Source organism: Drosophila mojavensis, unplaced genomic scaffold (assembly GCF_018153725.1).
Source record: "Drosophila mojavensis isolate 15081-1352.22 unplaced genomic scaffold, ASM1815372v1 contig_80, whole genome shotgun sequence".
Classification (NCBI taxonomy): Eukaryota; Metazoa; Arthropoda; class Insecta; order Diptera; family Drosophilidae; genus Drosophila; species Drosophila mojavensis.
Window position 1 is genome coordinate 15,859,439 of NW_025318906.1, and position 21,946 is coordinate 15,881,384.

The 21,946-nt window shown below is 38.4% G+C and overlaps 1 protein-coding gene and 2 non-coding genes across 12 annotated transcripts in view; 2 read left to right on the plus strand and 1 right to left on the minus strand.

Moving 5' to 3' along the window:
* Positions 1–977: 977 nt before the first annotated feature.
* Positions 978–21,946, minus strand: part of LOC6580134 (protein hu-li tai shao) — a 32,589-nt gene continuing 11,620 nt past the window's right edge. For 4 of the 10 annotated variants that reach the window (XM_015164109.3, XM_015164106.3, XM_015164108.3 and 1 more), the window contains 9 exons: positions 16,877–17,006; positions 16,325–16,808; positions 15,551–16,259; positions 15,362–15,485; positions 14,060–14,170; positions 13,706–14,000; positions 13,316–13,414; positions 13,185–13,256; positions 5,212–10,543 (listed from right to left, as the gene is read on the minus strand). In XM_015164109.3, the coding sequence (XP_015019595.1) occupies positions 5,457–10,543; positions 13,185–13,256; positions 13,316–13,414; positions 13,706–14,000; positions 14,060–14,170; positions 15,362–15,485; positions 15,551–16,259; positions 16,325–16,808; positions 16,877–16,972 (7,077 nt within the window). In that variant the 5' untranslated portion in view covers positions 16,973–17,006 and the 3' untranslated portion in view covers positions 5,212–5,456. Of the gene's footprint in view, positions 2,028–2,317; positions 2,386–2,882; positions 4,826–5,211; positions 10,544–11,095; positions 11,165–13,184; positions 13,257–13,315; positions 13,415–13,705; positions 14,001–14,059; positions 14,171–15,361; positions 15,486–15,550; positions 16,260–16,324; positions 16,809–16,876; positions 17,007–21,946 lie in introns of those variants that run through there. The other 6 variants (XM_015164113.3, XM_002005962.4, XM_015164107.3 and 3 more) reach the window with 6 other exon arrangements.
* Trnas-cga lies at positions 21,313–21,394 on the plus strand. The gene has a single exon. It is a non-coding gene; the product is annotated as a tRNA-Ser (tRNA).
* Positions 21,597–21,669, plus strand: Trnav-aac. Its single transcript has one exon. It is a non-coding gene; the product is annotated as a tRNA-Val (tRNA).

Below are 21,946 nucleotides of genomic sequence, written 5' to 3' on the forward strand. Positions count from 1 at the left end.
CCTGCAAATTTGTACATTTTGCAATTGTTTATTAATTTTGTTTTGTGTGTCGTGTTGTGTGTGTGTGTATTTTATATAATACGAATTTAAATATATATACATATATATTTATATATATATGCATTTACTTAAGATCTACAGAATAATAAAAAAAACAGCAGTTTTTATAGGCTGCCTTTAGATATTCTTCTTCGTCGTGGTTCCATTTCTTAATTGTTGGAGTTTTTTTTTCCTTTAAAGTTTATTATTTGCACTGAGAATATTATTAACATATTTCTAAGATCGAAGTCAAATGGAGAAAATTGTACAAACTTTTTCTTGGACACAACAGAAAAAAAAAGCTTGCTAGAAATAAGCTTCTGTCATTGCGCAAATAATCAATGGATTTTGTAATATCTTAAGGCTCAGGCAATGCGATTGTTATAAATGTTTTCTTGTTTTCTTTTATTTGTTATTGTTATGAAGCGTGAAAAGCAGAAACTGTGTGCAACAATTAGTCCAATAAATATTCCGTTTATTAACATTTGAAATGCGTTTAAATATTTGCTTGTTTTTATTATTTTGTATTATTTTTTTGTGCCTTATAATTTTACATGCTATGGCAGTTTTATTTGTTGCGATCGAGTTTTTGGCTCGATAAATCTGAATTCCCATGCTCTTTAAACAATTACAACAAAAATCTAAAAAATCAAGCACATTTACTTACAATACACAGAAAATGCAAAAAGGTTTTGTTTTTTCTCTAAGTGTATTCTCTGTTCGAATCCTTACTTTTGATTTACACTCTTCTTCTTGCTACTTTCGTTCTTCTTGTTTTGTTGAGTCGTGCGTTTCTGCTTTTCGGTGCTTTGCTTTTATAATTTATTTTTATTTTCCTTTCATTTCTTTTCTTTTTTTTTTTTGTAAATATACAAATATATATTTATATATATAAATATATAAACAGATTTACGTACATAAAAATATATAATTATTACTTTTTGTTTGTATAAAAAACTAATACAATGCTGCGTGTATACATTTCTATTGTGTATGTATGTATGTGTGTGTGTGTGTGCTCGTATATGTGAAATCGGCTGCATTTATCGAAAAGGAAAAAGAATATTAAACAATACAATTGATAATTATAAAACATTAGACATACAATAGGCAAAACATATTAACACACACTCGCGTGCAAAGAATATCAATTTTCGATATAAATATATATAAAAATATTGCATATGCTTAGACAAACTAACATATTTGTATATATGTATACATATATGTGTATGTGTGTGTTTGTGTGTTTATCAAATAAATTAGCACTGAGTACAACAAAATCCTGAATTTCACAAATCATTTTCATGCTGTGTGTGTGTGTGTGTCTGTGTGTTTGTATATAATTTTGAATGATTTTGCTTTTGCTTTAGTTTTTGTTTGTATTTACTTTGTAATGTTTTAACGTAGTATTTTTAAGCGCTTAGAGAACTATTAGATTTGCATTTTGAAATTTGTCAATTTTATATCTCATTAATTGTGTGCTGTAGTTTTTTGTATTCTTGTTGTATAGACTATATATTTTAAATATTATTTGCATTTTCCATTTTATTAATTATTTTTCATTCTGTTCTGATCGTCACTTTAGCTTCTCCTTCTTCTTCAACTTGTTCAAGTTTAGCTGCTCATTTGTTGCTTTATAATGCCTCTCTCATATATTTATTTATATATATATAAATATATTATTTGTTGCTTTCTTTTCGTCGTTTACATTCATTTCGTTTGCTTAGCTGCTCTCTCCCAATGCTCTCACGAGCCCATCTCTATTGTACCGTTCCCGCCATCTTGCTATCTCCCTCTCTCTCTTTCTTTCTCTCGGTTACACTGTTGTCCCCGCCTGCGCCGGTGGTTGTTGTTGTTTCCTTTTGACAAATTTAAGCCTCGCTCTTCTTCTTCTCCTTCTTCTTTTTCAAAAACGATGGCGTACGCAGTCCCTTCTTCTTCTTCTTGTCTTTCTTGGGTGAACCGTCCGTGGAGACATCCTGGAACCGTAATAGAAATTTGCAATGAGAATATCGTTTGCATTTCAGTTAGTAAATGCGATGAGCGCGCAATGGTTTTTGCTTGTATTAATCAAATGAGTGGTGTATATGCATATATTGTACATACATATATATACATATGTAGTATGTGCATGTATGTATATGTGTATGAAATGGCTGATGAGCTTCTGTGACAACTGAGCGCTGCTTAGACTGCACGTGAGAGCGTCGAGCATATCCAATTGGAGTGGCGTTGCATATCCAATTGGAAAAGTTTGGCTAGGTATGCAACTTACCTCTTTACTGCTTTGCGAGAAGGTGCTTAGGTGCGCCTCCGAATGGTCGCCATTTTGTACGTTTTCACCTGTTGAAAGTGGAGTAAATAGATCGCATTAGATATATTAGGTAATAATTGTTTGGATAACAGTACTATTATGTAACTCAATGGACGCACACAAAATCAATGTATATATATGTACATATATAAATATATATGTATATATGTATGTATATGTGAATACAGTTCAGCATTAGAGGACGCGCACACGCAAAATGATTACGAAAATTCAATTAAATATTAATTACAAACAAATAATGTTAGTATATATGTATATGTATTTGTATGTAACTACTACATACATACACATGTGGTCTGTGAATATGTATGTTTTTTTAGTACACAAATGTTAGGCTAAACAAACACAAGCAGGCATCTAAATATTAACATAAAACAAATACTAAAGAATATAACATTAAATTATGTAAAAAGTGCATTAAAATGCTTGTTACCTGGTTTTTGCTTAAACACCGAATGAATGGGAACTTAAAACATTATTTACATAGTATGGCAATGAATGAAAATAGCTGGGAAAACATTTATTATAACTGATGGATTGGATGTGCCGTTAACAATTTAATATGTAAATTATAATATATAAAAAATAATGCATAAAAATATAACAAAAATAAACACAATTCATGAACTCATTAACTCTAAAAATAAGCAACAAATGACAAATTCGATATTATTCCATTTCTTATATGATAAAAGAGTCCGGGATATGGAATGGAACGTAGACTTAATTTATACAGATTCTCTTGATTGGGTTGAAGTGCGTTAAATGGAATGCGGAATGGAAAGCCGAATCAGACTTCATTTACTCTAGAACTCCCTCTTGTTCCCCCTGGTTGTTACTTGGCTCTGGTTCGCTTGACCACGCCCTTTATATCGTCACGCATCTGTGAAATGCGAGTGCGACAATCATAGATAACGGCTCGATTGTGCAGCTCATGCGCCCGTATGATGCTGTTCAACAGATGCTGCAACTCAAGCTCCAGCGTGCTGAGCAGACGCTGCAGTGCCTCCGCCTCTGGGCAGCTGTGCCCATTGCTGCTCGATGGCATTGGCGAGGCTCGTGGTGCCGACGAATCGGAATCTCCCAAGGCCACATAGCTGTAGGTGTGACACAGTGCCGGCGCCGAGTTGCAGCGCTGCACCTGAGTCATTGCGGTGGATGGTGTGGGCGTGGCCAGTGCAGCACGCGGCTGCTGCTCCAGATGAGTGTGACGCTGCTGCATGGCCAGCTGCTGTGATATGTAGTGAATCTCATCGTCGATCACCTTCTCCAGCTTCGTGCGAAACTCGTGCTCGTGCGCCTGCACCGTCTGCACGCATTCCGTGTCACGCAGCGACACATTGATCACGATCTCAATCGAGGACGACTTCAGCTGGGATTGTGCCTCCGGCGAGCTGCTCAACGTTAGCCTAATATGCTTGCCCTGACTGTACGCCTCGGCCTCCTGGGTGGATGAATCGTTGCTGGTGGTGCCGCGGCGCACGCGTCTGCCATTGCTGCTGCTATTGTTGTGGTTGCTGTTGTGATTGTCGTTGTTACCGTTAATGTGGCTGTCACCCAGCCCACTGTCCACTCCGTTCAGGTAAATCGCTTGCTCCGCCTCGGGCTTGTCAGCCGTTGTAGCGCCATCCTTGGGCAGCGCATGATTGTCGGGCAGGAAGCTGCGCACGGTATAATTGCTTGGATAGAGACTATCGTCATCCCTCTCCTGCTGCTGCTGCGGACTGTTATGAGTCTTACGTAGGCTTAACATGGAACTAAACTGCGCCGTCAGCTCCTCCAGCGAGTCGTTCGCGCTTGGAGCCGGCGCAGGTGACGATGGCGACGATGCCATCAATTGTATCTGCATTTCAGACACATACGAAGGCGCTGATATTCCAGCCTCAGCCTCAGGTTCCAGTTCCGGTTCTGGTTCCGTCTCCGGCTCAGTCTCTGCCTCAGCTGCTAGACGCTTGCCCGAACTGGCACTCAAAACATTGAGCATCTTGCGCTTGGCAAAGCTCAGACTGGTCAGATCAATGAAGGAGACAACTCTCTCGCGCTGCTCAGCCACCGTTTGCCAAATGCTTTGATTTGCCGGATGCAGCAAAATGCTGGGCGTATTCGCCAGCGGATAGTTAAAGCCATAATGTGAACAGGTGCGAAATGGTGCAGCTGGTGGATTCATCATATTATTGCTGCTCACAGACTGCTGTTGCTGTTGTTGTTGCTGTTGATATCTGGGCGCTCGGATAGGTGTGCTGCTGGCATGCAGATGGGCAGAAAAACTGTCCATTGTGTTGTTCATGTTGCTGCTGCTGCTATTGTTGCCATTGTTGAGCAGTGGATAATTGTGTTTATATGTTGCATCGATCTTATGTAAGACATTAACCTGAACGCAATCAAAGCGCGAGAAGCTGGCGCCAGTGTAAAGAAAAGAGTATTTCTTGGCCAGATATGAGCACATGGCTGAGAGGAGGACGAGAGATGCAATGAGTGTGTGTGTGTGTCTGGGTGTGCGAGTGTGGGTGGGAGTTTCACATGAGACAAGGAGAGCACATGGGATCGGACAATGGAAGGACAACAGCTTAAACAGTGACAACAACAGTAATGTAAATACTAACAGCAACTGTAAATGTTGCTTGCTCTAGCTCTAGCTTTCACATTAACATTGATATTATTGCTAACAGTAACAATAATGTTGACCTTAACATTTAACAGTGACAATAACAGCGACTTCAACAGCAACAGTTACAGTAGTATTAACCTTAATATTTACAGAAATGTATATTTATTTTCCATTTTTAATTTTTAAACAAATTAGTTAACTAAAATAAACATTTAAACAAAATAAATAAACTCAAAAGGATATATTTATTGTTCTTCATAAAAAATAGATCCATTCACCATACAATCCACCAGTGGTTAGTATAATAAGTATAAAAAATGATACAAGCTCATGCCAAGTTACATCATAAAAATTAAAAAAAAAAAGAAGTTTAAAATTCTGTAAAAATTGAGCTGAAAAAAGTTCAAAATGTCTGTTGACTTGGCACGTAAAGCTAGTTTAGATATTCATTCAATGGGATTCGTAGTTTCTTTATTCATTTCCTGGAGGCTTTTCTTCGTCTTTGGGTTCGTTTTCGTTTTCGTCTTCCGGTTCGTTTTTGGGTTCATCTTTCGGTTCGTTTTCGTCGTTTGGTTCGTTTTTGGGTTCGCCTTTCGGTTCGTTTTTGGGTTTGTCTTCGCACATGGGAATATCATCTGTGAGTTGTAGATTTAGTTCTTGGGCCGTTGCTTGATTCATTTCATTCTGTGATACTTCTAGAGTTTGTGGAGACGGTGAATTTTCATTAGCATTAGCATCGGGTTCTCCAGGTCTTTCTCTAAACTCCACTATGAAGGGACCATAGTCATAAATAAGATCAGCTGGCCAATTGATTGCCGGTGGATTTCTAGAGGGTAAGTTCGGGTTGTATCCATGCAACGTTTGTGTATCAAGGTCCATATCCATTTGTCCAAATTCATCCAACTCAATCTCACGTAAAGGCCCAATGAATGGTGGGCTGTTGTTGTCTGGCATGGCGCCCAAAAGGTCAAACGAATTGGGATTTAGCGCATTCATATTCAAATTTACATCCACAGTCACATTCACATTGTTATTGTCCTCCATATTCACATTCCCATCTTCATCATCGTCATCCTCTTCCACATCCTCATCCTCTTCCTCCGTAAAGAAATGTGGACTGTCGTCATCCGAATAATCAATTTCTTCCTCCAGCTCCTCCTCAAGCAGTTCGTCATCATGGAACTGAAGAATGTCATCCACCTCAAACAAATCCCATCCGAGATCATCGTCCGCGGCATCACAAGGTTTGCAAAGTTTAGTTTTATTATTTTCACAACGCGGAGCTTGGATGTCGTCGAAGGAGTCGTCTGCTTTCACTTGTAGAGTTCCATCTTTAAGCGTACATTTCGTGCTGAGGACAACCGTATCATCCCCCTCGCCCTTTTCGGTTTTAGCAGCTTTCTCTGTTGCTTTCAAAGCACCACTAGCAGTGCGTTTCATATTTCTGGCAGCAGCCCTTGCTGAAGTACTTGGCTTGTTATCGTTATCCTCCTCAATTGTATCTTGATTTTCCAATGGTAATTCATGATGGTTTTGGGGCAAACTTTCGTTAATTGAAGACTTTTCATCAGAACTGTCGACGCCCTCATTGATTGAGGATGATACCATTGTTTCTTGAGCACAAATATTAAAGTTAGCACGATTTGAGGTTAACGAAAAGCTTGATTGAATATATGTTAAAGTATTTCCATTGGCGGTTTCATTGAAAAGGCACAACTCTGTATCTATTTTATATTCTTCATTGTCCAAAGCCGCATTATGATCATCAATTGAAGGCATGTCTGGTTTGTTATCTGATTGATTACTGAGTCCATGCGATAGAAGTTCTCTCAATACTTCATCAGTTGAAGACTGCAACATAGCTCTTTCTATATTATCAAATTCCTTGATTCCTTGCGATATTAGTTGTTGAAATATTTGATCAGTTACACAGTTTAAAACCTCCCCTTCAATGTTATTGATTGATTGGAGTTGATTCTCAATACCCTCTGAAACGATTTCTCCCAATTTATTCTCAACTTCAGACTTCATAGCCGACTCTTCAATTTCAATGGCTGATTCTATCTGATTTTGAGCTCTGAGTTCATCAGCGAAAGATTTTATAATAGTATCACCAATATCGATAAATTCATCCAAACAATTATCTGGATCATTGAGATCACTTTCCATAGCATCTGCATTTGTATTCTCTAGGAATTGTTCAATATCCAAATTCTGTGAAAATTCTTTGTCTTCATTGGCTTTCGACTCCATAGTTTCAGTTCCAAGCTCAATTTCGTTCGACGTTTCCGATAGTCCATTCTTATTGCCAGTATATACTTCATCTGTTGCCTCATTTATTTCTCTAGCTTCTGCTTGCGATTCCTCTTGCGTATCATTAGATGAGACTACCGAAGCCTGATTTCCATTGTCATACATATGCTCCTCCATATCCTGCTCTAGACTCTCGTTCTCCAACATCTCTAGAAGCATGTCCACAACTGTATTATCATCGGCACTGTAATACATGGAGCTACCAGTTGCATTGTTTTTATTCTCTGGTGAGGCAATAGCTTCGTTGTTGTTGTTTATCGGATTTGGAGGAGTTCCACTCTGCTGATCCTCTGACATATAACCCACCTCAAATGTGGTGCTAGAAATGTTCTGAGCCAAGCTCTCGTCACATTCAAGCGACTCTGTACAAAATGTTGTGCTGGAAATTGTTTTATACAGATTACGATTCAATTTGGTTGTCTGATTTTCAATGGGCTTAGCGCGTTTGGTGTGGGGCGAGTGAATTACTGGATGACGCACATCATTTGGGCTAGCGTATCGGCGCTTGTGGCCGGCGGTGCTACGTGGAGACGTGGGCAGCGAAACCCACAGACGAGAGCTGCTACCACGTTTCTCAGCCTCAAAGGTGCAGACAGCCGATAGATCACTACTCTTCACCTGAACACTCTTCAATCTGGAAGCCATTAGGGGTTTGGATTTGGTGTAGCCACGCGGCTTACTGGCATTGCGTATATTCTCTTGTACAAAGTTGCGCCTCTTGCGAGGACTGCTACGGAGAGACGTCGACGATGACGACTCACTGCTGTCCAGTCGCCTATCCCAAGATCGGGACAGACGTGGCGTCTTACCAGGAATCACACGAGCATGCGCCGATGAACTGGCTGGCGCACTAATATCATGCTGGGAAAAGGTAGACGGACGTGGTTCGCTGGTGAACTGGAAAAGATGACGAGTTGGTGGCGTTGCGTTGGTTGGACTCTTATAGATGTGCGTGCATGTCTCAAAAGTTTCCTCTGTTCCAGAGACCATGAGCTGTAGTTTACAGGGTGTTAGCTTGTTGCGAATGCTCTCATCAATTCTGCCGAAAATGGACTCTCTTTCCTTAAGATTATCCGCCTCGATGCTGTCGAGTATATCACGCTCCAATGGCGAAAACATATCACTCGAAGATTCTCTTTGCGGTGTAGCAAGCTCATCGGAGCTTGCAGTTGGCTCTGCCGACAATGATATCTCAGTTGTACTGGCGCTTTCGACAATATCCCCCATATCGTTTTCATTCTCATCAACGTCCTTTTCATCGCTAAGTTTGCACTCAATGTGATGTTTTCCTTTAGGCTTCAGTCGGAATACGAGAGGCACAGGTGTTACGGGTTTCTCAATATCACGCTTCTCTTCCTGATCAATGTCCCCGTGTGATTCATCGCCGACTTCTTGCGATTCCTCATCTGTGCTCAAATCCTGCGGCTCAAAGCGTTGAGGTTCTGAAACTGATACAGTATCATCGGCATTGGGAATATTCTCCAAGCTGATAGCACGGAATAGAGAACCACTTTCTATAGAGTCATCCGAAAGAGGTTCTTCAGCGATAGTCACTTCTCGTAGCTTTTTAGTGGTAGCAACCAGTTTTTCAAGATTTTGTCCTGCCACACACAGACTCTGCTCGAATTCTTCCAATATTTTCGGTATTTCAGCAACAGCTTGTTGGCGCGAGTCACCAGTGACGGATGGTATATCATGAGTGTTGCTAGATAATGGCTCTTCATAATGGCCCTCGCCCGTTGCCTCAGATTGGTAATCTGTGACAGGTTCATTCAGTGATCCAGCTCCATTATTCGAATTTCCTTCTTCATCATAAGATTGCTGCTCCCGTAGCCAACCATAAGCTCTCAAAGTTTTATCTTCCTGTGCATCCAACGAAATGGTCAATGTATGCTCTGGAGTCTCTGGACTTTCCTGCTCCATTTCTTGCTTCGCACCAAAGTACTGGACATGATCCTGCCACAACTCCTGGAACTCCAATTTGCGACGCTGACGATCGTCGCGCGACATCAACTGACGTTCAGCCTGTTGCTGCTCCTCGGGATTATGGGCAAATTGTTGAGTTATCTCGAGTGTAATGCGACGTTCAGTTAACGGTTGCTGCGCGTTCACATCTGCGGCTTGCTCCTGCCAGTTGCCAAAGTTCCAGACTTCGGTAAGATCAGTCCTAGTCTTATCATTCGGATCGATATCCGGTTTCTTGGCTGAATGAAGTGGAGGCGCACTAGATGCGCTGGCAGCAGGACTTGTGGGCGTTGTTAAATCGCTATTTATGGTTTGAAGTCCTGGGACATAGTTCACATTAGTCGATTCCTCCGAGAAGTTGAGGTTCTCCAGTTGCTTGAGAAATTGGCTGCTCAATAGAATGGAGCTCGTTTGAGTGCTAACATGACAGGGCATTCTAGCCATTGGCTGTCGAATATACAGCCGATCCTCGTAGTCCTCTTCGTCGTCCAATTCGGTTAGCGTGGTCAGTTGCCGTGGTGAAACCGGAAAGCTGCCCGGGCAGCTGAGCCCATCATCTGGCTCCTCGCCACTGCTGCTGGCAGCACTGCGACGCTGCAGCCCCGGCTTGAGGCGTAGCAGCTGCTCGAAACAGAAGTGGCATAGCTGCTCGTACCGGGGCGTGGCAAAGATCTCCTCATAGCTAATCACACGCTGTATTGGTCTATAGCGAATGAAATCCACTTTAGCCGGCAGATGTTTGTGCTCGGTACGTGGAGCCTGACGGGGCGAATTGAATCCAAAATGGGATAGAGTGCGATATGGAGGCGGTATACCGTTGGCCAGCTGCAACGGACGACGTGGAGTAGGAGATGATTCGTTAGTGGTGCCTGTACTGGAAGTGGTACTGGAGCGATTGTTACGATAGTAGCCCACATTTTGCAAATGCTCCGAGTGCAAAGCGTGCAAGAGCACGGAACAAATTTGGGGCTGACAACAACGACCCAAAGACGCAGCCCCATAGGCATATGAATAAAGATCTCCCTGCAACATGGCAATTGGTGCTGCTTGAGACTCTGGGTTTACTGGCAAGTCAACATCATTTTGCTCCTGAATATAGGGACTAGAAGAAGGAATTGCTGCGTCATTAGGATTAGTAAAAGCTGAGAGCAAATCACGACGACATTTGGTAGCATTCTGAATATGATTCTCCTTGTCCAACTCATCATAGACTACGTCGTCATTATTCTTGTTTCCCTGGACATCGACAGTATCAGGAACAGTGTCTTGATCTTGCAAATCTTGTAATCATGAAAAAGGCAAAATGGGTGCATCAGTATGTTTTGCATAGCTCAGTCAATGACTAGGTTGCAAGACTTACTCACTTAGGCGCACCTCAAGCATAAGGCCAGCAACTCGAGGCTGCGGCTCTTACAACTTGCAACTCGCTGATAATACCTAGATATACATTTAGATACATAATAACAGAATATTGACTATCTATAATTTTAAGAAATAGGCGTGAACCCAAAAACCAAATGGGTATCAAATATATGACTTTTGATATCTATATGGACTATATTGATGGAGGTTAAGTTGATATAGTGGACGAACGTAAGAGGTCCAAGTCTACAGTCTAGGTTAGGTAGGTGCATATTTATATTAAATAAGTGTTTTGGGGCTAGTTATTAACATCAATAAGAATGGAATGGGATTCATTATTAGTTTGAATATGTACAAATGCTGTCCAAGAACTTGAGTACAATTGAGTACAATAGATATATATTTTTGGGTTAGGGCATATATACGAAGGATCTCAGCAACTGAGATAATGTATACAACTTGTTCGTTACCTCGGCCAGTTGGTGGCTTGCGATTTGTTGCTGTATGGGAGCGTTCGCCGTTTATAAAACTAAGTGTTGCTAAAATAGTATTCAGAATTAAACATAAAGTCAAACGTATTTCAGAGCATCAAAATAAGCCTTAAAAAAATTCGTTGCATTATGTGATAGATCAAAAGACATAACATAAAGAATAAATGTAAATATATTGTGAGTGTGTATTAAAATAATCACTACTAATCATGCATCATGTTCTGTGTGTGTATGTGTGTGTGGAGTTGTAGCATAAGCTTTCACATTTAAGCAATTTATAGAAATAGCAATAAACAAATAACAGCTGCAGTTCTTCTAAATAAAAATAAATGAAAATGTGCAAGAAATTTGTTGAGTTGTAAAATCTAATTTAAAAATTTCAGCTGTTCATTATTTAGTCGTTAAAAATATCGTTAATTTGATGTACTAGTTCATTAGTTGTTTATATATCGATAGTCGGTAGAACGAATCGCTCACAAACGAGCTGAGCAAAAGGAATTGTTCACAAATGAGCAAATCGTTCATCAGCGATCAGTAAATCAATTCAGTGTAATCGAACTAATTCTGAACGATAATTCTTGTGAGCCGGCTCGACAAATAAATAAACAGTAAAAAATAAATAACAAGCTATATGTTTACTGCGCTCTGCTTATGTTAAAAATAATGACCAATGTCGAAGCAGCAAGGCGAAATGTTAATTAACAGAGCATAGGTGGTGCATGAACAACATATTAGTTTTATGAATTGCCATGAGATTATGCATAAACAAATTTAGTTCACTGCTCTATAAACTATGCACAGGTATTATTAATATTATTTATTTCGTGTATCATTTTTTACTACACACTAAATCTTTTTTTTTTTTAGGGGGCTGCACTCACCTCTAACAATAAATGTAAGTTACTAAACTTTTGGTTTATTTGACAGTGTGTGTGTGTAGAGAGATTTAGAAAGCGCAGCAGCAGCAGCAAAGTACACACACACACACATACAGATGTACATTGTATTGATAGTAGAAAATGTAGTAGTAGTAGTAATTGTATTTAGTTGAGCTTCGCTGTTGTATTTTCTGGTTTTTTTTTTTTTTTTTTTTTTTTTTGTTAATTTTTTTATCCTAAACAATTTCTAAAAACATTTTAGCTACTCTATAAAAATTTTAGCAGCCAATTTATTTGCGCTTGTGTTTAGCTAAGAATTTATCGAAAAAAATATATAAAAGATCAACAAGTAAGTAAACAATTTTGAATTACAATTTGCCAAATTATTTTTGAAAAAATATTAAAAATCATGAACAGATTAATCAACGAAATCATTTACTAAATACATACAAAATAAAACTGCAGCTGTATAGAGATGTTATCAAGGGAAGTAGAATTTAACTAGTAATAGTTTTTTGCTATTATTTTAGTTTGGCAAAAATCAAAATCGAATTCACTTTATGCACGTCGTACAACAGGTGAGTCCTTTAGATAACAGACAGAATAACAAACAGTGTGGCGGCAAATAGACAGGGTTGGTAATTTAACAGAATGTTGTGTAACAGAAGAATTGTTTACAGAAAGGAAGTCGAAACTGTATCAAGTGCTACGAGTACTTTTTTGTTAACTTTTTAATTATTAATTATTAAAAATATGTTTTTATGAAGTTGTAATTATTTTTGTTTGTTTGTGTGTGTGTATTGAAGTTTTCGGAGTAGAGGCAACAAAAATAAATAAAAGGAAAATAGCATATAAGTAAAATTATAGGTTAGAATAAAATACCTAAGATTAATTTTAATTAAATATTGTTAAAATTAATATGAATATACTACTATACTTAGATAATAATAAAGAATCAAATATAAGTTTAAAAATGTACAAAATAACATAAAACAAAATGCATTAACAGAAAATAAATAATATAAAACGAACCAATCTCAATTTCACAAATCTGAGGAATCAGTTTTGGAAAGGACACAACTAGTTTAAATGTGTGTGTGGTTGGGTGTGTGTTTATGAGAATTCAATTATGTGAACGTAGACATAAAACAGGAGGAAACAATTTGGATTGATTATAGATCTGGACTTACCATCACTTAGCACAACCTCAGCCTGGCTGGGAATGGGCGCCTGTTGTGTTTGAATCTGTATGACTTGGTGTTCTAAAAATAAATGATAATTAAAATAAAATTTAGCCATCATTGAAATTTCTCTTGCTTACCCGTTTCTGGTTCGCTCTGTGCGTGTTTTGCATGTGCGTGTGCACCCGCTGCTTGCATCGAGTTGAGTGCCTCTGATTCCGAAAAGTCTGTATCGGTATCTGCAAATTATAAAATAAATAAATATGTAATTAATATTTTTCTAGGGAATCTTAACTTGTGGCTGCTGCTATAATGTAGCGTGACACTGTTAAATTAACAGCTTTACAAAACAGCATACAGCGCACTGTTAAATGACTGCATATCCTGTTAAGTTAACAGAACAGTTGGCATGGGCAAGTGCACCTCTGTTAAATTAACATACCACTTTGCAGTAACATGTGCATGTACACACTGTTAAATTAACAGAAAGTTCTGCTCTCTAATCTCTTTCTCACTCTCTCCATACTTACATTCCCCATGAATGCTCTTCTTTTTGCGCTCAACGGTGCGCTTGTATTCGTTCAGCTCATCGTCTGTTACATTATCGAAGGGGTTCTTGGCATAGGGCGCCTTATAGACTGTCGCATTATGTTGGAATCCTCGCTGTATGATGCCCTTGGAGGCGGCACCCATCAGCACAACATGATCACCAGTTTGCGAGACGGTTGCATCTTTGATGCGATTCGCCTCATCCCAGGTAACGCCCTCCAAAATGTGCGATTGTGGGCCGGCAGAGATTTTGTCTGCGCGTCGATTGTCCTTAATCTGTTTTCAATAAGATTATATAGTAATGTATAATATATAAATTTATTGCTATTACTGACTTGCTGTTGCACTCGCTTAAACTCCTTGGTTGTTGTTCCGGCTGGCACAAATTGCAATGGATCCTCGATGCGCACCGGCGTCGAGTGGGTGGGCGAACCCTCGGCTACCCACTATTATTTTAAGGGATATTACGTGGGGTTTTTTCGGTTTTTGTTTTGTTTTTATATGGGGGTCATTCAACGGAGTTAAGCAATTGAAAAAGAAAGAGAAAGAAATTTGTTTTAGATTTAAATTTCAGATTTTTGTAAAAAGAAATTTTTAAATTTGCTATTAAATATAGTAGTTAAAAGTTCACATATTTCAGATATATAATTAGATTTTACAATACAATATGATATATGCCCCATCATCATAGATAATTGCACTCAAATGCAAGCAAATTGGTTAAACAGAGTTTAAACTTGTTTTAAATGCAAATTATAAATATTGAAATAAATGAAATACAAATACAATACAAGCATAAATGATTTTGTGCCTTAAGAAATGTAAGTAAATAAAAAGAGGACAGTTGACAAATTAAAATTTCGAAATCATGCAAAGAAAAAGATATTTTCATGTTAACATAAACAAAACAAAATGATTGAAATGAGAGAAAATTATAAAACATGCAGAATCTGATGGATATTAGGAATAATTATTTGAATTTAGCATTGCTTAAACATATACATATATATTAGTTAGCATTTAATAGTTGTTAACAAATGTCTTTCTCTTTCTTTGCATTGTTTTCATTACTTTTTTCTTTTGTAATTTAAGGCAAATAATAATAATTGGAATTTCCCTAAAGAGGCACAAAATCATCTATGCGATTTAGTTTTGTATTTCATATATTTATTTGATTAATGCACAATTACAATTTATAAAGCATATTAATATTGGTTTGATTTTTGTTTGTTTTTGTTTTTGTTTTTGCTGCATTTGGGTTACAAAATATCTATGCATCATAATTTGTTTTTAATTTAAATAAACTTTGTCAATTTGTATATCTCTTTTTGCTTATAAGCTACATATATATTTAGATAGACATTATTATGCGTGAATATTAATAAAAGCAAGTATAAAAGTGGGAGCACAGAGAGGCTATAAATATTTTCTATGGATGGTTGTTTGGAATGTTCTTTTGTGTGGGTATTATTTCATTTTGGGATTATTTCATTAAAAATTTCCCTAGCTGTATTAGGATTTTTGTGTGTTGCTAAAAATTAGTTCATGAGCTAATTTCCCTCGATTTCCTTGAGGTTAGAAACTTTTTGTGTTTGTTGTTGTGTCGTTTGCATATCTTCAAATGTTATGATCTCTACCTTTGTGATTTTCTTGGGATCTGGAGTGCCAGTCTCGAGTACCTCGACCTTCTGGTAAACATTGGGCGAATTCAGCCAGCGACTGCGATCGCCGCCCTTGCGTAGATCTCCCTTCTTCCAGATACTGTGGAAAAGAAAGCAGATGGTTAAAATCCATTTACCTCCAATTAGTTAACAAGTTTTTCATACCCCTGTCGGAAGAGCTCCTCCTCCTCCAGCAGGTAGCCCAATGAAGACACAGCTGGTGGCAGTTCAACGTCGTTCTTCGGCTTTGGCGGATCTGATTTGATCAGTGGATGACGGTAGATGTAGCCAGTGCGATAGCCAGCATTGTCCAGCATGCGCATTAGTGCTTCAAACTCGGCGCCACCCACACGCCACTTGGGCGGGCTGCCAATCTTGGGCGCGGCAGCCTCCTCTTTGCCGGCACCGGCAGCACCGTCCTCGTCAGTTGTGATGGCAGCGAATTTCTTCTCCAAGTCCTCTGGTGGACGGCGTGACTGATCGTAGATCAACTTGCGCGATTCCTCAGGTATTAGCACAAGGTTGTCCAGGCCAACCGGAAGCAGCTTTAGCTGCGTCTCGCACGCCTGCACAATATGACAGGCGGCAAAGAAAGCCTCCTCAATGGTCTCGCCGCAGCAGAGGGCGCCATGGTTGGTCAACAGCATGACCTTGGAGTTGGGCCCCAGACTGCGTACCAGGCGATCGCGCTCCTCCGCGTCAAACAGACCGGTATAGGCGTGTGTGCTAATCTCGCCCAACACGCAGGCATCCTTGGTGAGAGCCAGCAGGCCCGTCTTTAGCGAAGAGATTGCCACAACGGGACTGCAGCCAATATAAATGGCGCAACGGATATCTGGACGCGCTGCATGCACCACCGAATGCAAGACAAAGTCTGCAATTAAATCAACGTTTAGTTCAATTCAATTGGTCATCATTAAATTTCGCATTTCCACTTACGGCTCTTGTTCACGCCAAAATTGGTTGTGCCCTGCTCGACGATTTGGCCCTGCATGTCGACTTTGTTGAGGGCTGAGGCAGTTATCTCATGGTACAGCAGGCCATAGGGATTGACCAGGAAGTACTCCTGATCGACCTTTAGGCGTGCCGTAATCTGTGCACCCAGACCCTGTGTCCAGCCGTACAGATCCAGCAGCCGGAATGTGGCAGCTAGTTTGCATCTGAGTATCTTCTCACCCTTGGCATATCCCATCGACTCCACGCCGCGTATATCATTGATGGGCACCATGCAGCTGCCGCTCTTGAAAACGTTGCTCACACGATTCACTGGCACTCCCACAATATCCGACAACTGCTGTAATATGCCACTGGCACCGGCGCTGCCCTCACGTGCCGAGTCGACAATGCGTTCCAGTTCCTCGCGAAACAGTTTGGAGCCCATGATGGCCTCTACGCGTTTGCGTCGCTCCATCTCCCGCATGTCCTGTAAGTTGGAGAAGTTTAATATTACATAAATTAATTCATCATCTTTCTATCTCTACAATTAATTACCTGTTCAATATCCGCGGGACGCGCTTTACTGTTCTCGTCATCCTCGCCCGCGGTTGGATCTATGCCATTCTGTGGCGGTTGCTCAACGTCAGTCATGTTTCAGTTAATTTATTTAAATTTAGTTCAAATGCTAAAAACAAAAACACAAAAAAATACGCAACTTTTTATTTTATTTACTTAAAGTAATACAAATTAGTTTTTATATATCTATAAATATTTTGCTTTCGACAGGCTCAGCTGAAAATTTTCAACTGACCTTAAAAAGTGCAGGCCAAAACTTTTGGTTTCCGTTATGAACAAAATAGGGTGTCAAAAGAGAGACACCGACAATGCGAGAGAGAGCGAAAGAGAGAGAGTGTAGCCAAGTAGCACTTGTGTCGTCGCCTGCATAAAACTGCAAGGCGAGGCGCAAATGAACCACCCAACATCGTTTATTAAACAACCAAAAGCGCGACAGAGACAGATTGATAGAGAGCGGAAGAGAGAACGCGCGTTGACAGAGCAACTGAACAATTTGTATGTGTGTGTATGTATGTATTTACACATGCCTGCGTGCTGTGTGAATGGCAAATACATAAAAGCACTTGAACTAAAGTTCCGAGAGCGGCCGGCTGCTAGCCTTCCTTTCCATTTCGCTTTCGCTTTTTTGGTATTTTTATATATATATAAATATACTGCATATTTTACAACCCCAACAAAATTCTAATTTGGGATAAAAATAAATTTCGTTTGCTTGACAGTTGCTGAGGCAAAATTATTGGGAAAATATGTGTTGAGTTCTTTTTTATACATTATTATTATTTTCTTTTGGGGTGTGGATCCATCCAGCGCAGCAGAGCGAACCGCTGCCACTGCTGCTGCTGCTGTCATTGCCCACGAGAGTGTGAAAAGAAACGTGCGGCAACAGAAATGGAAAAAACAAAACTATTTTAAGATCATTTGCTTTTATTTAGATATGTATAGATATATACATGTATGTATATGTATGCATATATGTGGTTTTAACGAATTTAAATTGATGCCTTTAAAACCGAATGAAGAAAGTGGCAGCAAAATACAAACACGTACGCACGCACAGGCAAACACACACAAACAACAACTACAACAACAACTTATACGACGCTGCGCATCTCAAGCGTAAAGAGCAACGCGTTAGCGACGAACGGAGTGCAGCGACATTGCCGCCGCAGCAGCAGCGCAGCGCCACTTAAAACAAATAAACAACTAGAGACAGAAAGAGAAAGAGCAAGAGAAAGAAGGAAAAATAAATGCGTTGCTCGTTTAATTTTAGGCGTGGTGGTTGCTTCATAAGAAATTAACCTTCAATTTGGATTTGGTTGTCAGATTTAGATTTTGTATTTATTTATTTTTTTGTAAAAATTATATGGAATTATTAAATTATTATTTATATATTGGCTTATAGTTTGCTTTTTATATTTATTTTTTATATATTATATTTATTAAAATCAATCTGGATTTCGTTGTCAGTTGTGGGTCTTTAAAAAAATATTTGTAAGATTTAAATATATATATATTTTTTTTATTAATTTATAATAGCTAATAGCTTTTTTTATTAATATAGTTTCTTGTTTATTTATAGACTTTTTATTTATATATAACTTTAGTAATGTATATATGTATGTTTGTATAAATCAAATTCTACCTACACTTCTACTGCACAGCCATGGCATATAAACAATGCCAATAGAAATGTCAACGACACACATATTGCTCAGATTACCAACACAAATGCAAATGCCTGCCCATATAACCGATTGCCAATACAAATGGCTACGCTTTGCGCCTTCCTATATTACCGATTACCATTACTAATGCACTTGCATATGCATACACATACGGCTATAGGCGCAGCCTTGCCATATCAATTGAAAGCGCATCTTCTACTTGGCTTACGCCAATTTAAAGAAAAGCACACGACAAGTGGCAGCGCCTTTGCTCACCCCCTTCTTTTTTATCTCTCTCAATGCTGTTCTACCGTGCATAAAAGAAAGTATGCAACTCAAACGGTGCCGCGGCTGCTTTGTACTTGGCTTATTGTATTGTCATTATTATGGAAATGCGCAAAATAAACCTTTGCTCATTGTTGTTATTATTATTGGCTTGACAATTGCACATCGCGTATGTCAATGTGCATATTTAAAGTGGCATTTTATATACATACAAACATATGCATAAGTATGTTGTATGTGTGTACGCATGCATGTATTCTTTCTTTTTCGCTGTCCATGCTAATTATGACGTGTGTCTGTGCTGCTTTTGGCTGACTGAACGTGTGCCACACCATTTGAGTGACAGCCTTAAAAATGGGGAGAAGGTGGAAGAACAACAACGAGCGTTGCCAGGTAATTGAACTTTTATTCCAGTCTGTGTGTGTGTGTGTGTGTGTGTGTGGGCGCAAATCAAAGAGCATATAGTTTGGAAATAAACGTTTTTCAAGTGCCCAGTTTTAAGTGGGCAGTAAGCAATAAAACTTAACGAGTCATCCCGCTATAGCGTAGGAGTTTGCGAGCATCCACAACGGAATATTGCCCTACAACACATCTGTGTGTGTGTATGTGTGTGGGTGTGCAAGTTCAGGCTGCGTAGGTGTGCTGTCTGCTTGATTAAGGCGAGAATCTGCACACACACACACACACACACATCAGAGGGGCACCTAATGCATTCTATATACAAAATAAGTTAAACTGCAACGATTAAACAAGCCTCTATTTTCAGTAACACAGGTTGACTTTTATGGCTAAATAGCACCAGGCCGTCAACAAAAAACAAAAAAAAAATACTGTAAAATTTGTTATTTACACACAGCTCTGACAGTTTATTGACCTTTCAACAATGCCAATGCGAACGCGAGCCGCTGCATTGGTTCTCTCTAATCGGATTTCTATGCGCTTGCACGAGTCACGATACACAAATCTAATTAACTTATCATGTGATGCGACGACAATGTGATGTAAGCTAAAAACAAAAACAAACAAAAGCAAAAACAAAGTTAATTTTCACTGCTGCACGCATACGAAAAGAGACTACGTCTTCGGTTGACCTTTTTGCACGGAAAGGAAACAAACATCAATTAAATTTAGGCGTTGCTGACGACAACTTCAGCTGTCTCTAGCTGCCTCTGTTATCTGCGCGCAGTTCATATTATGCAATTATATATTATATATATATTAGTCTATTTGGCAGTTAATGACACGCCCATTATTTTAATGAGCCCGAGCTAAGCTTGTGTTGAATGCGAAAATTGAGTGACAGAAAGCAAACAAAAACAATACAAGTTTATGTTAATAACATGATTATGTTATATACAACTGTTATTAACATAATTGCAACTATGATGTTACTATTTACAAAGGCTTTAACATTTTCAAGCTTGCAAAAAATTAACAGCAGAGAGTAAATGCTAAGAACATAACACTGTTAAAGTGACCATTGCTATTACATTACATTTAAAGCATATGTAATTGATTTTGAAGTGCTCAGCATACTGAAGAGTCCAATTATGCATCCAATTTATTAATTATCACACTCACACATACACTCAAAGTTTAAGGCGTTCAATTAACCCCAAAAAAGCGAACACCCTATATATAATTTTCACACATGTGCGAGCGTTAATTAAATTTCTCAAGTATTCATTCAGCGTTACTAGAGAAATCTTACGTAATATTTCAGACAACTAGAGCAGACAACAATAAGCCAGCAATAAGGTCATCATCATAATCATCATCATCTCAAAACCTCATCAATGAATCCATTCAGTATTCATAATGCAACAAGTCACTCAGTCAGTGGAGCAGCAGCACCAGACGCGCTGTTGAAAGATCATTCAGTTTACTGAAGCAACAACAATAATAAATATGAAAAAAAAAGTGCAATAAACTGTAAAAGCTGAGCGCTGAGTGTAAATAATGAGAATTTGTCGTTGCCAGTGACAGATAACCTTCTACTAGAATTAGAATTAGAATTAAAAGCTGTCTGAGCAATATGCAAAGAATCTCCTACTGCCATTACATAAGGTCTACAGTTAAACATCATATTCAAAAACCTATTTATAAACTGACTAGTAATTGAATTAAATGAATAAAAAAAAAAAAACCTAAAAATGTACATAAGCATCTCACTTAGGGCAATTACAAATCGTGACTAAAATATAATCAATTTAATATGGCTTTTAATTTGCATCCTATTAAATAAAGTATATTGTAAAACAACTTTTAAAAATGAATAAATAAGTGTGAAAAAACCTGATTTTATTTTAATTATATTATCATGAATTATTTTTTTTAATTAAAAATTTCTTTACGAATTCCTTCCATACATTAGTTACATATAAACAAGAAAAAAAATGAACTCTACTAAAAATGAAAATGTGACCTCGAAGCACATATCGTGATTTAGACAAACAGCTCGCACAAGCAGTCGTGGCCGAGTGGTTAAGGCGTCTGACTCGAAATCAGATTCCCTCTGGGAGCGTAGGTTCGAATCCTACCGGCTGCGATAGTACGAAAAATTTTTTATAAATATTTTGCTACACAAACAAATCAAAGTTGATTAAATTTATTTATAAATTCCTTTAGATTTTTATTACATATTAATATTAAATGCAGAAAATTCAAACAAGTATAAAAGCCATCAACTCTTGTTGCTCAAACAACATGCACAAACAACTGCTTGGATTTAAGCCAGCAGCATTTCAGCTGTTTCCGTGGTGTAGCGGTTATCACATCTGCCTAACACGCAGAAGGCCCCCGGTTCGATCCCGGGCGGAAACATGTCAAAACTTTTTATTTTATTTTTTAAAAATTAAAATATAAACAATACTAAATGTATATTATGTGCAAAATTCATATATTTTCTCATATAAATTAGTACTATATATTTATATTTATGAATCATAAAAAACAGAAGTATTATATATATGCCTTCATTGACAATTTAAACCTTGAGGGTTTTAATTATTATTATTTTTAAATATTAAAATATATATGTACTTTTATAAATAATTCAACATATTTGTCAACGAATTAGATTTAGTTTACTGCTGCAGTA